The following is a 19,624-nucleotide window of genomic DNA, read 5'->3' as shown; positions in this document are numbered from 1 at the left end:
GGAAGACCCCTTGTTGGGGTTGGTGGATGTTTGCTTCTTGGATCTCTGCCTGCTGCCATCAAGATTAGCACAGTATGAAGCCCCTGTCTGTGGCTCCGGTGTTGTCTGTTTTCGGTCGCATCGTATCCAGTGTTCACCTGCCGGGGAGGGATCTGAGCTCCGGCGTTACCCAGGGCATTATACCTGCCGAAAGGCACAGACTCCGAGATGTGGTGTCTGCCCAAAGCTCCCTGGGACAGACCCTTGAACTCATCCCCTGCTTTGGGTGAGTCTCAGAATATGTGTTTATGGAGGCCTTTCTACGTGTCTGATGGCACCAGGCGACGGAGAAGTAAGGGTCACAGAGCAGAGAGCAATGGCCAGGACTGCAGAGCCGTGTCTCCCTTCTGCATGCCCCTGCCAGCCTGGGTGCTCCTGGCAGGCTTGACCTTTCCTCCTGGGCCTACACACTGTTCAGTGGTCAGATTTCATCTCTAACGACGTCCCCTCCACCTCCTGAATCCTGCTATGTGAAGGGCCTTCAGGAAGAGTTTTGTAGCGGGCCACCCCTGCCCACAGAGCAATGAGCAGCAGTTTTAGGCCGAGGGTCAGCTCCTGGGCTCAGCTGTGCTGATGGCCTTGAGATGAGGCAGATGCAGTCTGATGGAATGGAAAACAAACTGCCCAAGGGCACCAGGAGGAGGGCCAACAGTGGCCTCCAGACTTTCTGAAGACCTCCTCCTGCAAGAAGCCCCCCACCCCACCTCCCACCCCTGTGGAGGCCCCCTAAAGGCCCTCACTCATCCGCCAACTCGCTTCTAAAGCTAAAGCGCCAAGGACCGGGCTCTCGAGGAACAGAGCAGCAGCAGGGCCTCAGAGGACATCCGCCCATTCCCCTTCCCTGGAAGGAGAGGGTAAGGAGTTGCTGATGGTCACAGGCACGCAGCGAGTCTGTGAAGCTGGCAGCTTTGTGCTGCCTCCACACTTTTCATAAGATCAGGGTAGAATTCTTCCTCCTGTTTTCCACCTCAACAGTGAAGTGCCTCTTTTCTCCGCCATGGGACCCGGCAACATGCTCAGGATGTGAAGTCATGTAGGAATATCTTTGAGTTCCTAAACATCCCAGTTCATAAACACCCAACTGTAGACTGAAGCCCCACTGCTCCCAAAATAGCTTTGGATCCCAGCACAGTCATTTCCAAGAACAGATTTTTATCCTTTCAAGAATTTTGTGAAAGCAGAGAATCCTCTAGTTTGTATGTATGCCTACCCAAGAGAGTGGCCTGACCCTGCTCACACTGAGCCCCGACCTTGCTCACACACTGAGCCCTGACCCTGCTCACACTGAACCCCGACCCTGCTCACAGTGAGCCCCGACCCTGCTCACACATTGAGCCCTGACCCCAATCACACACTGACCAGACCCTGCTCACACTGAGCCTGGACCCTGCTCACACTGACCCGACCCTGCTCACAGTGAGCCCCGACCCTGCTCACACTGAGCCCCGACCCTGCTCACACATTGAGCCCTGACCCTGCTCACACTGAACCCAGACTCTGCTCACACTAAGCCCCGACCTTGCTCACACACTGAGCCCCGACCTTGCTCACACACTGAGCCCCGGCCCCAATCACACACTGACCGGACCCTGCTCACACTGAGCCCCGACGCTGTCCACACACTGAGCCCCAACCCCGCTCACACACTGAGCCCCGACCCTGCTCACACTGAACCCCGGCCCTGCTCACACTGAGCCCTGACCCGGCTCACACATTGAACCCCAACCCTGCTCATACTGAGCCCCAACCCTGCTCACACTGAACCCCGGCCCTGCTCACACTGAGCCCGGACCCTGCTCACACTGAGCCCCGACCCTGCTCACACTGAGCCCCGACCCTGCTCACACATTGAACCCCAACCCTGCTCATACTGAGCCCCGACCCTGCTCACACTGAGCCCCGACCCTGCTCACACACTGAGCCCCGACCCTGCTCACACGCTGAGCCCTGACCCGTCACACACTGTGGACATAAACTGGTCTAATCTCCAGATAAGGGGGTGTTTAATAAGGTTTACTGTAATTATGGTCAGTCTCATTTCCACTCATTTTGACACAATATTAAATTCCTCTGATCATGCAACTTATATTTAAAGGGGATTTCTTGTTTGTAGCAAATCAGGACTAGATGATCATTGCTCTAATTCAATCTGTTCCATCCCTTTTGCTGTGATTGGCTCAGAGATGAGAGTCCTAAGCCAACATGTGTTGATAAGACCTAAGGAGAGGCTGTGGCTTCCGGGAAGAATGCGGTCTCGTATTCCACTCGTCTGTTACCAATAAGCATGAGCTTTCTGGTGGAACCAAGACACAGGAGTCTCAGGCTGCAACCTCACTAAGGGTGGCGGAGGGAAGACACAGAGAGAACCTGGCCTGCTGACGTCATTCAGTCAACCTGCCCTGAAGCCAGCCCTGCTTCCTGCTTGTGAGATAATATACTTAATCGTGTAAAACAGTTTGATATGGGAATTTTATTATCTGCAGATGGAGCACTGTGATTCTCTGCTTCACCCTGCCATGGAGACGCTGGCTGTCCCAGACGCCCCTTCCAGGGGCGTCTGCACTGGGTAGGACAGTAAGCACGTTGCCCCTCACAGGCGGGAGTGTTGCCTCTTCCAGGCAGGAGTTTCCCATCTTTAGTGAGATAAGCACAGACCCAGATAATTACATGCAATGCCCCTGGAAAAGCTGTCGTTAATTGTGATGGAAATAAAGTGCCTTGCCAGCACGTTAAGCTAATTTCTTGAAAGCGCTTGGATCCCAGATTATTAATAATGTTCAAATTCCATTTGAACCATTCAGGAAATGTGCCTCCAGTACATTGCCATAGGTTGCTGCTTTCCTCTGAATCAACAGTCTTCCCAAACGCAAATGTGCATTTTTTGTTTTTCCCTACGTGTAGACCACCCCTGGGAGCTGTTACAATGAATTTTGTGTGAGCAAGAGTGACTGCATATTGAATGAGCAAGAGTAACTCCATTTTGGACACGCACAAAGAACTTAGCAGACAACACCCAGAGAGCCACTGCCGTTGCCCTGGTAATTGGGTATAACTAGCTACATGCCAAAGGTCTGCTACTGAAGATGTGAGGATGTCAGGGTCACCGGATAGCTGCCCGATAAGGTGACATCAGGAAGGCACTCAGAACTGCATAAGAACTGAGGACTTTTGCATCTCAGAGAGCTGGTCTCAACTGAGAGGTGACCATGGCTGCCACTCTGCTCTGAGAACCCTCCACTCTGCTCCGCTCCGTTCAGACAGAACCTCTGCTGGACCGACCTCCCGGACCAGCCACCCTTCCTCACTCCCCAGGACTCTGATTGGCTTTGGGACGGTACATTGCTCTATTTCCCCCCCCCCCATTATTGTATGACTGTGTGTGCTTTACTGTGTGGTGTGTTGATGGTTGATGTCTGAGTAAAGAGCATATTGAAAGGCATTTAAGTTCTTGCGTGCTCTGTTCTTCGCTCCTGCTGCAGCTACTGCGGAGGCCTCAGTCAGTGCTGGGTAGACCTGGGGGGCTGAGAGTCTCTTGGGGGTCAGTCCCCCTGACTTGCAGAAAGAGACTACAACATGGTCTTGAGCCTAGCAGTCGCTCATAACACCCTAGAAAATAATTAAAATCACAGAGCCCAATAAATACTTAAACAGATTGTGGTTTTAATTAAAAACTTCTGCCAAAGCTGCAGCTGCAAGCTTCTCTTCCCAAACAGGCATGCTGGTGACAGAATTTGGGCTGAAGTATCTGAGACTAGAAATCTTTACAAATACTAATGGATTCTGCTGGTCACCTATACCATAGTATGTAGGGGGAGGGTAGGAAGTGAAGAGACAGTTGAGGGCAGGGCCAAGGTTGTTCCCCCTGTGGGGAAGGCAGGACACAAGCGTGTAGGGGCATGTGCAGCAGAACATCTCATCTGGACCCAACAGGGCAAAGCAATAATGATGGCTAATTCTAGGTATTGTTGAAAAAAGCAATCGCTCGTTTCTGAGCACTACCTAAGTGCCAGGTACTAGGAGCTTGGCGTGCATTGACTCATTTATTCCTCACAGCAACCCAATAAAATTGGTATTCTTATATATGCTTTTCCCTGAGGCACAGAGAGGTTAGGTAACTTGGCCAAGGTCACACAGCTGGTACATGCTGAGTCTGACCCTAGAATCTTTCCACCTAAGCACTATGTAGCTTGTGTATGAAGGGGAGGAAAGATGGGAGGTGGAAGGGGTTTATAAATAGGGACTGGCTTCCCAGAGGAGTGAGCTTTCTGCTGGAAATTCCAAAAGCAGCATTTGAGAATGATGGGAACCCTGTGCGAACGTGTGGGGGGGGGGGAGCGGAAGGGACTCCCCTTCCGCTGGACTGCAGAAGCTGAAAGGTGGGAAGCACTGAGTGTTTCGGAGATGCTGGCTAGAGGACAGCCGTGGGGAAGCTGCATGGGCATATTTGATGCCCTCCTGGGCCCTGGTTCTTCTCCTTTCAGAGACCCTCGCACATCCATTAAATCACCCAGTGCCACGTTAAATACGAGGCACGTACAACTCTGAGTGCAGCGAGTGCAACTGAACCTTAATCAACATCCATTACTTCCCACTGTGCAGTTTTCTTTCCCTCTCTTCGAGCCAACAGATTTTACTTCTCAGATCTCGGGCATTTTCTAGGTCTCCTATCAAGACTCCCAACAGGGCTCGAAGAAAAAGGGGAAGGTGTAGAAGTACGTTGCGTTTCAGGAGGACTAAGCTCATTGGTTGGTGCCAAGGACTATGCGTTCATCGAGTACTCAGAGGGTGACTATATTGTGCCCCGGGCGCTAGAAACACAAGGGGTGCGAGGTGGGGGCTGTGCCTGTGGCGGGCAGGTGAGGAGGCTGCAGACTCCTGGGACCAGGCTTGGTGCGCACGGGAAGGGAAGCTTCGGTGCGTCGCGTAAGCGTCCCCCACTTCCGAACACCGCGCGGGGGGTCTGCAGAGCCGGGGCAGCGCGGGCTCCAGCCTCAGGCCACCGCCCGGGTCCCGCGCCCGCAGGCGGTGTCCAGCAGGCGGCGCGCGCGAACCAGGCCTGGGCCCGAGAGACTGCGGAGCGCGGGCGCGGACCCCGCTGGGATCCGCGGGGTTGCCCCCGCCCCGCACTGGGACCGTCGGGGTCCGCACGTCGAAGTTAGAGGGCGTTCCGCAAAACGCTGTCCGAAGCCCCAGCTCTCGGCCTCTGGGTCTGCCTAGGGTTCGGCTCCAGCCTAGTCAAAAAGCCTGCGCCGGGATTCCACAGATTCCGAATCCGCCCCTCCCGCCCGCGCTGGAGGCGTGGCACCTTGTGTCTTTCCTGTCCCCACACCTATGTCCACCCCCCTGATTAGGGGCCTGTTTCTTTAACGCTCCAAGGCGTGGGCGGCGGCAGGGGTGCTGTCATCCCTCCCGATTCCCCAGCCTCTCAGTAACTGTACCGTGGTGAACATTACAGTCATCACACCGCCCCTGCGCGGCCGGCCGCGCCGCTCAGCGTGCGCTCCGTCTTCCAGCTGAGCTGGGAGGCTGCACGCACAGTTGTGCTCCCAGCCCAGGCCTCAGCGGACCTTACCCGGGGCGACTCGGGCTCCAGGCCTCGGGGGCAGGCTCTGGGCTCTCCAGGGCCGAAGGCCGGGGTAAGGGCTGTCTTTCCCGCAGGGCACCCTCGGGGAACAAAAGCGCTCGCTGGAGCGTGGGCGGGACCCGCAGGGGCCCCCCGGGAGCCAGCGTCCTCCCTGGGGGGCCATCGCGCCCTGAACCGCCGTCCTGGCACCTGGAGCCCTGTCTCCCCTGCCAAATTCACCTGGCTTTTGCAGCCCCGGCAAGAAAGCAAGGAAAGGGGGTCTTTCTTGGTCCGCCGATCCCGGGGCTTCTCGGGAGGCTGGCAGGGCGGGTCCCTGCGCCCAGGAAGCGCTCCGCGGACAGTGAGCGAGCCCATTCTCCACCCTCCGCCTTCCACTCCCTCAACCAAGTTGTCCTCCGCCCGCCGCCTCTCCGTCTGCCTTGTAAAAAGAGCTAGAAGAGCGGTGACTGTTGGGTGGAGAGTCGACGAGCCGCGCGCTCCCCGCCGGAGCCTGGGTCCCTGTCGCGCCGCCAGGCGCCCCGCCCCCGCCCGGTAAAGTCTGCAGGACCGACTCTCCTTCCTCGCTGCTGGGCCCCTCTCTCTCCCAGACCCTTCTTCCCGGGCCAAGCCTTTCGGAACCGCCCCCTCAGGTTACCCAACGCGCGGACAACACTCTCAGGACGCCCCTCTTCCTCCGTAGACAAAGGGGCCTTGCCACTCCCCGCTCCACCCCCCCGCCCCGCCAGGCCCAAACCGCACCGCCCGGACTCGCTCGCGAACTAGGGACCCGCTCCATCTGTCCTGCCGCAGGGTGGAGATGCCCTCATTGCCCCGCCGCCCTCCCCCTGAGTCGGCCGTGGGGACCACAGGCCCAAGTAGATGGAATGAAGTTCTGAGTTCTGAGTTCTGGCAAGATGCTGAGCAAGGTGCGCGGGTCCCAGCCCGCTCCGCCGCCCGTAGCGGCGGCGGGAGGAGCGGAGAGAAAGGGACGCCGAACGTGCGTGCGCCAGTCTGTCCGTATTTAATTCACAAAGGATCTTCGGAACCCCGGTTGGGTCGTCTCTTCAGATGCTGCGCTCCTCGCGCGTCTCTTTCCTCCACCTCCCCAGCTCACTGAAATGCTCAACACTCAGATCGCGAAATTGAGCTTCTCAGAGGCCCCAAACCCGCGCCACCGCCAGAAACAACCCCCCTCCAAGGCCTGTGGTGAGGGCTGGGTGCCTAGGGCGCCCCGGAGAGCTCAGTGTCTACGAAAAGGAACGGGGTAGGCGGGGGCTTTGCGTGTGTCCAGGAGCCCGTACTCTTTGCCCATTCCCACCAGCAATCTGTCTCCAGGGCCGCAGTGCGCAGAGCAGGGTGACAGGAATCGAGTTTTAGCCAAATGCCTGGACAGTCCCGCGCTTCCACCTCCTTGTCGCTAAAAGACATGTCGGGGTCTCGCCAGAGGCAGGGAGCGAGAGTCGGTAACAGCGAGTATTGGAGTCTGCTGAGGCCGGCTGTTGTGTGAGCGTGTGAGACAGTGGGGCGGTGACCAGCGGCGCAGGACTGTGGGAAGCCGTGTGTGGGTTTGGCGGCGTGTTCGCTTGTGAAGCTGTGAAGATATTGGCGGGGGAATGGGAGGAAGGGAGGTGCTCGGACCTTAAGTTCCCAGCTCACAACGCTCAAGAGGAGCAGACGTTCTGCACCCATCCCGTACCATGCCAATGTCTGCTAAAGCCCCGAGGCCCCATTCGCCTCCAGCTGGCTAGACCTGAGGGGGAGGCGTTGGGTGCTCTCAGGTAGGCTTCCTGGGAGCGGAGGCTGACACCCACGCGCCCCTCCCGCCCCACCAGGCAGTGCGCACAAGCTGAAGCGTTGGGCGGTGGGCTTCAGTACCAGTTTAGCCACAAAAGATGAGACGTGAAGATTCGGGCTTAAGAGGCTGGACAGGGGCGGAGGTGGGCTGGGGAGGGGGCATCGCTTCCCCATGCGCCCTGCAGGGCGAGGCGTTCTCGTTTTCGGGTTGCACAGGCCTGGGGCAGGGGAGACCTGGGCTTGTATCTGCCCAGATTCAGGCAAAAATGGCAGGGAGGGTGAGGCGCTCTGCTAACACTATCAATTATGCATCGTGTTGAACATGGCTTCGGGGAGGAGGCGGCTAGCAGGGGTGTAGGAGAGTGGGAGGGGTGCGGGAAGGAAGGGTCCGCGCGAGCGCGCAGCGGGTCCCGCTCAAGGTCTCTCTGCTCCACAACCTGCATTTGCAAAAGGAGTTTAAAGGCAAAGACCTCCTTCAGTCGTGCGCCTTGCCTTCCCCCAAATTCCTCAAAGATGGTTTGTCTCCTGTGTTGAGGGGCATAAAAGCGGCTCGCATTTAATTAGCAGCGAAGCTCAGGAGCCCTGGCGCGACCTGCGCTTGAGGGTGAGGGGCATGAATGTGTGTGCGTGCGAGAGGGAGAGAATGGTGAATGTCCCAGGTGACCGTGTGCCTTTGAAAATGTGTGTGAACGTAGCGAGAGCTCAACATATCGACGCGATTATTACATGATGATGGATAATTCTAACATGTGAAAGTCGACTGGGGAAGGGTGGTGAGGGTCTGTGCTAATGTGTTTGAACGTGGGGGGATCGGTGTAATATGGGACAGTGCCAATGTCTGCAGACGGGTTAGTGGAGGAGATGTGGGTTATGGGGTTGCGGTGAACTGGGGTGAGCCGAGAGGAGGGCGGTGGGCGTGGGGACCCCAACGTGTCTCCTTCAGGGGAAGAGCCTCTATAGCTTTAACAAATGTAGACGGATGCGGGAGGTGGGAGAGGCTGCGCGCGTCCCTGACGAGCCGAGCCGGGAGCGCGCGAGGACTCTCTTCAGTCTGCAGCCAGCGAGAGGTGGGGAAACAGACGCGAAAAGAAAGACTGAAGTAGGACCTCAGGGCCAGGGGAGTCCCCAAACTTACCCTTTTTCTGCTCCTCCTCCATCTTCCCCACAGTCTCAGCAACAGATGTGGGAAGCCCCCTGGGGCTGTCGTCCTGGCTCCGAGACATCGAGTCTGGAGAAGGAGTTGAAGCCCGAGGCAGCACTGGGGGAGTCTGCGAGCAGCGGGTAAGCCGCGGGACCGCCACCCAACCTCCATCCAGGTGGGGGTGGACCCCGCCTAGGGTGCTGGGCCCGGCCAGTGCGGTCGGCCTAGACCCGGAAGAGAAAGGGAGGGGCCCTCCCCTGGGAGCAAAGGCGGAGTGGGGGGACAAGGGTTCCCAGAGACGGCGGTGTGGGAGGGGCTCTGCTGAACCTGCCGGAAGCCCCAGGTGAGAGCAGGCATTCTGTGTGTAAGTGCGTTTGTGTGGTTGGGCGTAAGAAGGTTTTATTGGAGGGAGGGCCCTGGGGCATCGTAGAGCTGCAAAAAAGGGGCAGAATCTCGAACCTTCTCTCCTACTTCCTTAGCAAGTGTCAGCCCCCATGACCCATCAGCAGGGGACCCGTCAGCCCCCCCTTCCCCTGACGGCTGCCTGGGCTCTGCGGAACCGGGAGGGATCTTCAGTGACATTCCCCCAAAGCTTTTGGTCCACGCCTAGAGTAGGACCTGCTTCCTCAGACCAAGACTGACTGAGCAGCCCTGCTTCTCCTCTGACGGGAGCTGCCACTCAGAGCAGGCAGCTTCGGTCGCGGCGGGAAAGGGGCCTGCGACTCTGCTTCCGTGGGTGCCGTGGCTCTTGCTAAGTTCTCCGCATTGCTGATCCGCTGGGATTTCAGCCTCAGTAGAGAGCTGTGTGCACGCGCCAGCGCTTGTGTCCCTGTGTGCGGGTCGATTTGCGTGAAGGAAGACTGGTGTCCTTGTGTCTGTCAATTCCCACGATGAACAGGGAAAAGGTTTGCACCGTGGTGGAGACCGCTGTAGAAATGCTGGGTTCACGTGAGAACAATGAACTCTCAGAGTATATTGTGTCTGTGTCTGGGTGCGTTTGTGTGTCTACGAAATGTGTGGTGAACCGCTAAAGCCCTGCAGACGTTGGCGGTTTGGTGGCGGTGCTCGTACGTGTCTGTATTGTTGTGCGCCCGTCAGGGCGTGTGCCGGTGCTGTGCATTGGCCAAAGCGTTCGAAGGAGCACAGCAGTCACGGACAAATATGCCCTTTGCGTGTATCCCTTTCACGAAATTAAACAAAGGCTTAGAAATCCAGGCAAGGGTCAGTGCAGAGCCCAGGGCAGACCGGCGAGTGGCCGCGCCTGTGCAGAAGGACCGAAGGCAGGGTGGGACATAGGCAGGGAAAAACGAGCCAGGCAGGAGGTCGCTGGAAAAGGAAGCTAGGGCCCTGAGAGGGGGCCTGCATTGGATCCCGAGGCTCACTGAGCTCTACGGGTGCGCAGGAGAGGCTCCTGGACACAGGTGATCGGAGTCCCGGGGCCCATGCTAGACTGGTCTGCGGAGGCAGAGCTTGCTGGGGGAAGGAAATTGGGGCTCAGTAAGTCACGTTCTCCCCTCTTCTCCCTCTTCCACCTGCAGGATCCGCTATGGTGCCCCTGCCCGCCGTGTGGCTGGCCTGGGCGCTGCTCCGAGTGGCGGGAGCGTGCCCAGAGCCGTGCGCCTGCGTGGACAAATATGCGCACCAGTTCGCGGACTGCGCCTACAAGGAGCTGAGCGAGGTGCCCGAAGGCCTGCCGGCCAACGTGACCACGCTTAGTCTGTCGGCCAACAAGATCACGGTGCTGCGGCGCGGGGCGTTCGCCGACGTCACGCAGGTCACGTCGCTGTGGCTGGCGCACAACGAGGTGCGCACGGTGGAGCTGGGCTCGCTGGCCGTGCTGAGCCAGCTCAAGAACCTCGACCTGAGCCACAACCTCATCTCCAGCTTCCCGTGGAGCGATCTGCGTAACCTGAGCGCGCTGCAGCTGCTCAAAATGAACCACAACCGCTTGGGCTCGCTGCCCCGGGACGCGCTCGGGGCGTTGCCCGACTTGCGCTCCCTGCGCATCAACAACAACCGGCTGCGTACCCTGGCTCCCGGCACCTTCGACGCTCTAAGCGCGCTGTCACATCTGCAACTCTATCATAACCCCTTCCATTGCAGCTGCAGCCTCGTGTGGCTGCAGGCGTGGGCCGCCAGCACCCGGGTCTCGCTGCCGGAGCCCGACTCCATTGCGTGCGCCACGCCTCCCGCGCTGCAGGGCGTCCCGGTGCACCGCCTGCCGGCCTTGTCCTGTGCCCCGCCCAGCGTGAGTCTGAGCGCCGAGCCGCCGCTGGGGGTGCCGGGCAGCCCGCTGCGCGCCGGCCTGGCGCTCTTCTTACATTGCGTCGCGGAAGGACACCCTACGCCCCGCCTGCAATGGCATCTTCAGCTCCCGGGTGGTACCGTAGTCTTAGAGCCGCCGGCCCCGAGCGGGGAGGACGAGGACGGGCAGGAGGACGGGGAGGGGGAAGGAGATGGAGACGGGCCGGCGCAGACAGAGGCCCCAACCCCGAATCCGGCACCCGCTTGGCCCGCGCCCCCAGCCACCCCACGCTTCCTGGCACTCGCAAATGGCTCCCTGTTGGTGCCGCTCCTGAGTGCCAAAGAAGCAGGCGTCTACACGTGCCGTGCCCACAACGAGCTGGGCGCCAACTCCACCTCAGTACGCGTGGCCGTGGCGGCCTCGGGGCCCCCAAAGCACGCTTCTGGCGCAGGGGGAGACGCGGATGGGCAGGCGCCGACCTCCGAGCGCAAGGCCGCAGCCAAAGGCCGGGGCAACAGCGTGCTGCCCGCCAAGCCCGAGGGCAAAATCAAAGGTCCGGTGCAGGGCAGCGCCCTCGGGGAGACGGAGGCCGGGCCGGAGGAGGAGGCAGGGGAGGGAGAGGAGGTGGAACACCGGGTCTCTGCAGACGCGGTGGAGGAGCGGCGCTGTGGCCACGGGGACCCCTCGCGCTTCGTGTCCAACCACGCGTTCAACCAGAGCTCCGACCTGAAGCCGCACGTCTTTGAGCTGGGCGTCATCGCGCTGGACGTGGCAGAGCGCGAGGCGCGGGTGCAGCTGACGCCGCTGGCGGCGCGCTGGGCTCCTGGACCTGGCGGGGCTGCGGGCGCGGGGCGGCCGGGGCGGCGGCCCCTGCGCCTGCTCTATCTGTGCCCGGCGGGGGGCGGCTCGGCAGTGCAGTGGTCCCGCGTGGAGGAGGGTGTTAACGCCTACTGGTTCCGCGGCCTGCGGCCTGGCACCAACTACTCCGTGTGTCTGGCGCTGGCAGGGGAGGCCTGCCACGTGCAAGTAGTGTTCGCCACCAAGAAGGAGTTGCCTTCGCTGCTGGTTATCGTAGGGGTGAGCGTGTTCCTGCTGGTGCTGGCCACCGTCCCTCTGCTGGGCGCCGCCTGCTGCCACCTGCTGGCCAAACACCCGGGAAAGCCTTACCGGCTGATCCTGCGGCCCCAGGCGCCCGACCCCATGGAGAAGCGCATCGCCGCCGACTTCGACCCTCGTGCTTCCTACCTCGAGTCCGAGAAAAGCTACGCGGCAGGCGGCGAAGCCGGCGGCGAGGAGCCCGAGCAGGCTTCTGGCGAGGGCCTTGACGCAGACGCGGAGCAGGAGGACCCAGGTGGGGACTTGCAAAGAGAGGGGAGCCTGGCGACCTGCTCCCTGGTGGAGTCCCAGTCCAAGGCCAACCAAGAGGAGTTCGAGGCGGGCTCCGAGTACAGTGATCGGCTGCCCCTGGGTGCCGAGGCGGTCAACATTGCCGAGGAGATTAACGGCAACTACAGGCAGACGGCCGGCTGAGCCCCCAGCCCGCCCATTCTCGTCCCCCACCTTGGGTGCCTGGGAACGGAAGCCTGGGGCTGGCAGGACTGATGGCCCGCTCACTTACTCCGCCCCCTCACGACCCCCAACCTTGACTCCTGGGGACTTATCGTGGGGAGTGGGACGATTTCAGCAGTCCCCTGCAATCCATTATCGTCATTGCCCTTGAGGACTGAATCCCCATCCAGCAAGCACAGTTCCTGCTCCACGCTCCCGTGTAAGGCACCACCGCTGACCGTGAGGCGAAATCCACGCCTCTCCATCCCCACGCAATTGTTATCGTCGAAATCCCCTCCGAAACCCGCCCCACCGTGGGCCCTGGAGCCAGAGGAAATGGGAGAAGACTTTGGAAACAACTGGCGGTAACGCTGTGGCTCGGGGGTCGGCCGGGGACCCCCAGCAGACGTCCTTAGCTTGGAGCTTTGTAGGGTCCCTCTTCGACCCCTGCTCTGCCCTTTCCCGGGGGCATGTCCCAGAAGCCAGGGTTCGGTGACAACCCCCTAGTTTTTAGTTTCAAAACCCCCTTGCGACTGGGACCCAAACTCTTCTGCTGCCCCCCCTCCCCGCCCCACTCGGCTTCTGACCGGCTGGCTGGAGCACAGCCCACTGCCTGGGGCGCCTCAGCTCCGCGCTCCGATTTTCACATTTTCGTTGTTTTCAAAGACAGCGACACTCCTGGTCTGGTGCTAACACTTTTCCCAGTGTGTGTGTGTGTGTGTGTCGAGGGTGGTGGGGACCGTTGTCCTTCGCGCAGCGGAACCCGGCGCTTCTCCCGCCCGGGGGTGCGGGCTTGCTCCCCGGCCCGGTTCCCTAGGGGTGGATCGGGGTTTCCGAGATCGGTGCACTCGACAGCTCCGCTTCGGCTGCTGCCCGGGCCCGGACCTCAGCTCGCGACGCGCAGGGGCCATCGGAGCCGACTGTGGCCCCCCGGGCAGGGTCCCTCGAGAGGGCGCGAGACCTGGTTCCCACAAAGCCTGCGCGTGGCGGGATCCGGATGGGGAAGAGCCCCTCGACCCTAGCGTCTCCCCGCCCCGCCCCTCCTTCCGCGACAATATATTTGCCTGGCGTGTAGTCCTAGACGAGCGTGCTCTGTAGGAAAAAAGTCTGTGTCGTGTAATGTGTGACCGTGTAGTGTGGCGGGCGGGGAGGGAGGGGCGGGCGGGGAGGGCGGACGCGCTGCGGCGACTCGCGCGGGGGTCCTTTTTTGGTTCTTGAAGGACAGCGTCGGGGTTGGGGTGGGGGTTTCGGGCGTGTGGACCAGCCCTGTACGCGGGGCGCAGCACAAGTGCGGCCCGGGGGTGGGGGGTGGGGGGCGCCGGGCCGCGCCCTTTTCTAAAGGCTTCAGTATGTACAGTCAATAAAACAATTGATTTGAACTGGGCTCGGTGACTCTTTGTCAGGGGACAGAGGGAGCAAGCCTGGGGGGTGCAGGAGGAAATCATGGAAGGAGCAGCTCCGGAGCCCCTCCCGTCGGGATCCTTTGTGAGATCTCGTGTGTGACTGTCCTGTGATTTTGCCAGGTGTTTACACCCGGGCCCACTCCAGGTGCTTCCAGCTCCGGGGTGGAGGGGCAAAACCACGTGGGACGGGAAAGGCTGGTAGTGAGTGGGGAGGGCGTGCAAGGAAAGGGTGGGTCTCTGCAGACTGAACCTGAGGAACTCTGGGCTGGGTGTGGTGTGCGAGTACAATTCTTGTTGCTGTGATGGGGTGTGAGTGTGTGTGTGAGGACAGCCTAGTTTCTGTGTCTCAACACCAGCCTGTGGAGAAGCCAGAGAGATTCACAGCGGCAAGACTGCTGTGGCTTGCACAAAAGAAGTCACAAACTACAGAGTAGGCAAACGATGGAGAGCAGAGAAGGGACAACCTGGCAAGGTTGATTCCACAGAAGAAGCTGGCAGGAGCCTAGTGCTTGTGCATGTGTGTTGGGGGGTGCGGTGCTCAGTGAACGACGTATGGACAGCTGTCAGGGTGTGCCAGGCTGCCAGGTGGCCTAAGGTGGGTGCACACGTACAATCAGGTTGGAAGCACACTGCTTTAGCAGTCTCAGAAATGAGGCTTCCCCGGCGGGGAACAGGGGAGACAGGGATCCGGAGAGGATGCTGTGTGGAAATCAGGCTCAGCCTGAAGAGCTGTCCCTGGGCGGGCTGTGTGTTTCCACTGAATCCCAGGTGGGACAGGGAGTGGCCAGAAAGTGGGCTGGGAAAGGAAAGGAATAGAAATAAGGGGAGCAGATGAAGATCCCGTCCTACTCTCTCTGTGGCTGTCAGGTCTTCTGAACTGGACCAGTCCAAGTTGGGGACAAGGCCCCAGTTTAGACTCCCTGCATCCTGTCCCAGCCTGCCTACTGGCAGAGCTGGTAGCTGTGACATTTCCCAGGGCTGGGCCCCAGGTTCCCTTCCTGCCCAGACCAGCAAAGCTGTCTTAGAGAAAATTTCCCTTCTGAGAGTCACAGCCTGAGCTCTGCCACTGCAGCCCACCCCACGGGCACAGACACAGCTCAGAAATATAATCTTTTAAGGAAAAGGGCTGCTTTGTTCTACCTGCAAACACTGCCTTTGAGCAGAGGGCAGGGACTGGCCCAATTCCTATGATTGATTTAGGAATCTACCCAACAGTCGTATTTGGGCACAGCTTTGCTGGCCAGAGAGGGGCAGAAGGGATCCTTCCTACCCCTACTGTCCTAGGGATTGGGGGCTCTCCTGGAGACCCCACAGGATCCTGAGTGCCCTCAGAGGGATGTGCCGTTGTTGAGAGTTCTGTGCCTTCTTTGTCCCTGGCCAGACTTCCTAACAGGCGAACACATACTGCTCAGCTAGGCCTCATGCTCCCTGATCAAGGTCAGGCCCAAAGGCTGTGCCCACAGGACAGGAATGGGTGGGTGCTGGAGGTGGAGGACCAGGATGTCGTGACACTCCATCGATGGCCCATTGACACACAAGCCCTCTTGGAACCCTCCCATTTCTGTCTGAACCTTTGTCACATGCACAACATGGTCCGTAGTCCCTGGCCTGCCTTCCTGTCTCGTATTTTATTCGTTCATTTCCTTCCTTCTCTCCTTTCTGGTCTCTTTTTCTTTCTGCCTCTCCCTTTCTTCTTACTCAAGAATCTCATAAAATCTCAGGGTTTGAAGGGACCCTGAAGACTTGCTAATCCAACTGCCCATTTGATGTTTAATTATTTTTTTATTTAGATTTTTATTTAAAAATATAGCTAACAGACAACATTATATCTGTCTCAGGTGTGCACCTGATGTTGTTCAACATCTACATACCTAAAGAAGTGAGCGCCATGAGTCCAGCCACCATCTGACACCGTACCACGCTGTCACAATATTATTGACTCTGTTCCTGTGTTGTACCCTATATCCTCATGACTATTTTGTAACAACCAATTTGTACTTCTCATTCCCTTCCCCTTTTCCACTCAACCCCCCCTCCCATCTGGCAACCATCAAAATGTTCTCTGTATCTGTGAGTGTGCTTCTATTCTGCTTGTTTGTTTATTTTGTTCTTTAGATTCCACATATAAGTGAAATCACATTGCATCTGTCTTTCTCTGTCTGATGTACTCCACTCAGCACAATGCCCTTCAGGACCATCCATGCTGCCGCAGATGGCAAGAACCCATCCCTTCCCTGTCCGAGCAATATTCTATTATATATATGTACCACCTCCTCTTTATTCATCCATCAATAGACACGCAGGCTGCCTCCACATCTTAGCTATTGTAAATAATGCTGCAATGAACATATGGATGTACAGGTCCCCTCAAAGTAGCATTTTGGGTTTCTTCAGGTAAATACCCAGAAGTGGGATTACTGGGTCCTTGTTTGTCTCTTGTTATAGCCTTTGTTGTAAAGTGTATTTTGTATGGTATAAATATTGCTACTTCAGCTTTTTTTATTTTCCATTTCCATTTTCATGAAATTACTTTTTCTATCCCTTTACTTTCATTTCAGTCTGTGTGTGCCTTTCAATCTGAATTGAGTCTCTTAGTCTCTTGTAGACAGCATAAGTAAGAGTTTTGTTTCTTATTCATTCAGCCACCCTATGTTTTTGATTGGAGCATTTCATCCATTTACATTGAAAGTAATTGTTGATAGATATGTAGTTATTGCCATTTTATTATTTCTATTTTGAATTTTTTTTTCCATCTTGAAGTCCCTCTAAGATTCCTTGTAATACTAGTTTGGTGGTGCTGAATTCCTTTAGCTTTTTCTTGTTTGGGAAGCTCTTTACCTGTCCTTTGATTTTAAATGATAGCTTTGCTGTGTAGAGTAATATTGGTTGTACATCCTTGCTTTTCATCACTTTGAATATTTCCTGCCAATCCCTTCTGGCCTGCAAAGTTTCTGTTCAGTACTGAGCTGACAGTCTTATGGGAGTTCCCTTATAAGTTACTAGTTGTCTTTCTCTTGCTACTTTTAGGATTCTATCTTTGTCTTTAACCTTTGCTGTTTTAATTATAATGTGTCTTGGTGTGGACCTGTTTGGGTTCATCCTGTTTGGGACTCTCTGCGCTTCCTAGGCTTGTATGTCTATTTCCTTCACCAGGTTAAGGAAGATTTCAGTCATTATTTCTTCAAATAGGTTCTCAATTCCTTGCTTTTCCCCTTCTCCTCTGGTACCCTTATGATGTGAAAGTTTTTATGCCTGATGTTGTCCCAGAGGTCTCTTAAAGTCTCCTCATTTTTTGGATTCTTTTTTCCTTTTGCTGTTCTAATTGGGTGTTTTCTGCTACGTTGTCTTCCAAATCAGTGATTCAATGCTCTGCTTCATCTGGTCTGCTGTGATTCCTTCTAGTGCATTTTTCGTTTCAGGTATTGTATTCTTCACTTCTGACTGGTTCTTTTTTATGGTTTCCACGTCTTTTTTTTTTTTTTTTAATGCTTGCTATCTCTTTGTTGAAGTTCTCACTAAGTTCCTTGAGCATCCTTATAACCAGCATTTTGAACTCTGTCTCTATTAGTTCTTTTTCTGGAGTTTTGTCCTGTTCTTTTATTCGGGATGTATTTTTTGTTTCCTCATTTTAGCTGCCTCTCTGTGTTTGTTTCTATGTATTAGGTAGATCTGCCTCATCTCCCAGTCTTGCCTGGTGGCCTTATGTAGGAGGTGCCCTGTGGGACCCACTGGTGCAGTCTCCCTGGTCACCTGTGCTGGGTGCTCCAGGAGTGTCCCTTGTGTGGGTTGTGTGTGCCCTCCTGTTATATTTGAGCCTTGATTGTTATCGGCATGTCAGTGGGTGGGATTGACCCTCAGGCTGACTGGCTGTGGGGTTTGGCCACGTCCGCAGTTTATGGACTGCTGTGGGGTGGGGCGGGGCTTGCCATATGGAGCAGGATTCCCCCCCAGCAGGCCTGGTGAGAACCGCCCTTTGGGTGTGCCACTTGTGGGGCTAATTGGGTGCTGCTCTGCTGTGGTCTGAAGCCAACCTCCAAGTATGTTGGTTCTGGGGCCTCTTGGGAAGGGCTCTGGTTCAAGGCCAGGTCAGCCACTGACTGTGATTTGCCAAAGAAGACCTGGTAGGAGCTACAAAGTGATTCACACTTGGTGGCTGCCTGTGCTGCACCTGGAAGCATGTGGGAAAAGCGAGGCTGTGGGCCAAGGACAGCTGCTACCAGTACCAGGTCTGGGGTAGCTCTGCAAACAGCCAGGACACCACAAGGTCTGCTGCCACCTGCCAGCTCCCGCCGTAAGAGTCAGCTGCTGATAAAGCCTTGAGCAGTAGGGAACTGGGTGTGCTGGGGTCTAGTAAGTCGCCAGAGTGAAGCAAGTAGAGCTCACAGACCAACTCAGGTTCAGATTTGGCCATGGGCATGGGGGAGGGCTCAACACAGGAAAGATGGCATCTGTCTGTCAGCTGCATGGGAGAAGGACCCCACACAGGGAAAACAGTGACTGTCTTCCAGCCCACACCCCAAAGCCACACACCTTAGTCTGCCCGTGTATGTCTGTGAGGCGCCCCCAAGTCACTGTCCCTCCACAGGGACAGACTTGCCTGTGAGCAAGTCTGTATAGACACTGTGAGGGGACATGTGGGGTGCCTTCTGTCCCACTGTGTGACTGGAATCCCCTCTGTTTTTCACAGCCAGGCGTGGTGGGGGCTCTTTTCAGTACTCCAGGCTGGGGAGCCTGGTGTGTGGGGGTGGAGTGGGTTCCCTTGCTCCTCTGTGGGGAACCTCTGTGGCCGAGATGTCCCTCCCAGTTTTTATCCTCTATGGAGAGGTTGGGGGCCCAGCCCATTTCACATCCCTGACCATCCTACTGGTCTTGATGTGGCTTCTTCTTTACATCCTTCGTTATAAAACTTCTGTGCAGCTAGACTTCAGATGGTTCTCCAGATTGATTGTTCTATAATTTAATTGTAATTTTAATGTGGTCACAGATGAGGCACACGCAGTGTGTATCTCGTTCATTATCTTGAGGCCTACTTTTGAGGTTTAATTCTTTTCTACAGCACCCTCACCAGGTGTACTTATCCAGAGGTGGGAGAGCTGATTTACTTCCCCCCCTCAAGAAACCAGTTTAAAGTGTGTCTCTCCCTCACTTAAGCCCTAAGCCTGACTCTGCCGCTGGCATGTGCCCTGTGAGAACCTGCAGAGGTTGGAGGTGTAATCCCCACCTCCGTCCCTCACTTCAGGGCTCCAAAGCTTTTCATTCAGTGCACATTTGTTCTGAGCGTCTATTATGTGCTTCAGGTGCTGGCTCATCTCTCTCTCTTGTGTGTTTTGTCGGAAAACTGATTTGGATGCTACATGGGAATGGAGTCTACTGGGTTGAGGGATGTGTGTGTGTGTGTGTGTGTGTGTGTGTGTGTGTGTGTGTGTGTGGTGTTGAGAGGACCTGGAAAATGGTCAGAGAATGCAACATGACAGCAGTAGCCTTGGAACTTAGAGCAATTTATCAGGAGCAGTAATTCTCTGAGCTACAGAAGCCGGACGCCTAGAGATGGCCTTGAGTCAGACCAGAACCCTGTCTGCAGAATGGCAATTTGAAAGGAGGGCCCCCCACCCCCTACCCCACAGTGTCTCCTAAAGAGCAGCAGGGATGAGGACCATCTTGAAGATCATTTGAGAAAGTCCATTAATATAAAAGGACAAAGGGAGGCACTGCTTCTTTGAGGAAGCAGCAACCCATGTGGGGTCCCTTGCCTGCTGATCTTGTGCCTAGAATGCAGCTCTCCACCCATGACATCTAAGTAACAACCACAACGGAGGCTAACCTCTCTAACTGTTACTCCCTGGTGGTGATGCTAATCTCGGTTTTCCCTCCTGGATCTTAGGGTGATGCAT

At 56.7% G+C, this 19,624-nt stretch overlaps 1 protein-coding gene across 7 annotated transcripts; it reads left to right on the top strand.

Annotated features, from left to right (window-relative positions):
* Window positions 1–6,395: 6,395 nt before the first annotated feature.
* ISLR2 (immunoglobulin superfamily containing leucine rich repeat 2) lies at window positions 6,396–13,558 on the top strand. 7 transcript variants are annotated; one of them, XM_081047533.1, is made up of 3 exons: window positions 6,396–6,808; window positions 8,565–8,677; window positions 10,076–13,558. In XM_081047533.1, the coding sequence occupies exon 3, from the start codon at window positions 10,084–10,086 to the stop codon at window positions 12,310–12,312; it is 2,229 nt and encodes a 742-aa protein (XP_080903659.1). In that variant the 5' UTR covers window positions 6,396–6,808; window positions 8,565–8,677; window positions 10,076–10,083; the 3' UTR covers window positions 12,313–13,558. The 7 variants fall into 7 exon arrangements, with proteins under 7 accessions (XP_080903659.1, XP_080903654.1, XP_080903657.1 ...); XM_081047528.1 differs by lacking the exon at window positions 6,396–6,808 and adding an exon at window positions 6,815–7,380; XM_081047531.1 differs by lacking the exon at window positions 6,396–6,808 and adding an exon at window positions 7,516–7,539.
* The last annotated feature ends 6,066 nt before the right edge of the window (window positions 13,559–19,624 follow it).

The sequence above is a fragment of the Rhinolophus hipposideros genome (genome assembly GCF_964194185.1).
Source record: "Rhinolophus hipposideros genome assembly, chromosome: 5".
Taxonomy (NCBI): Eukaryota; Metazoa; Chordata; class Mammalia; order Chiroptera; family Rhinolophidae; genus Rhinolophus; species Rhinolophus hipposideros.
This window is presented reverse-complemented; position numbering and strand designations above follow the sequence as displayed.

What these genes read in the sequence shown, in the direction of transcription:
- ISLR2 (XM_081047533.1), top strand. Translation starts at nt 10,084, where the DNA reads ATGGTGCCCCTGCCCGCCGTGTGGCTGGCCTGGGCGCTGCTCCGAGTG.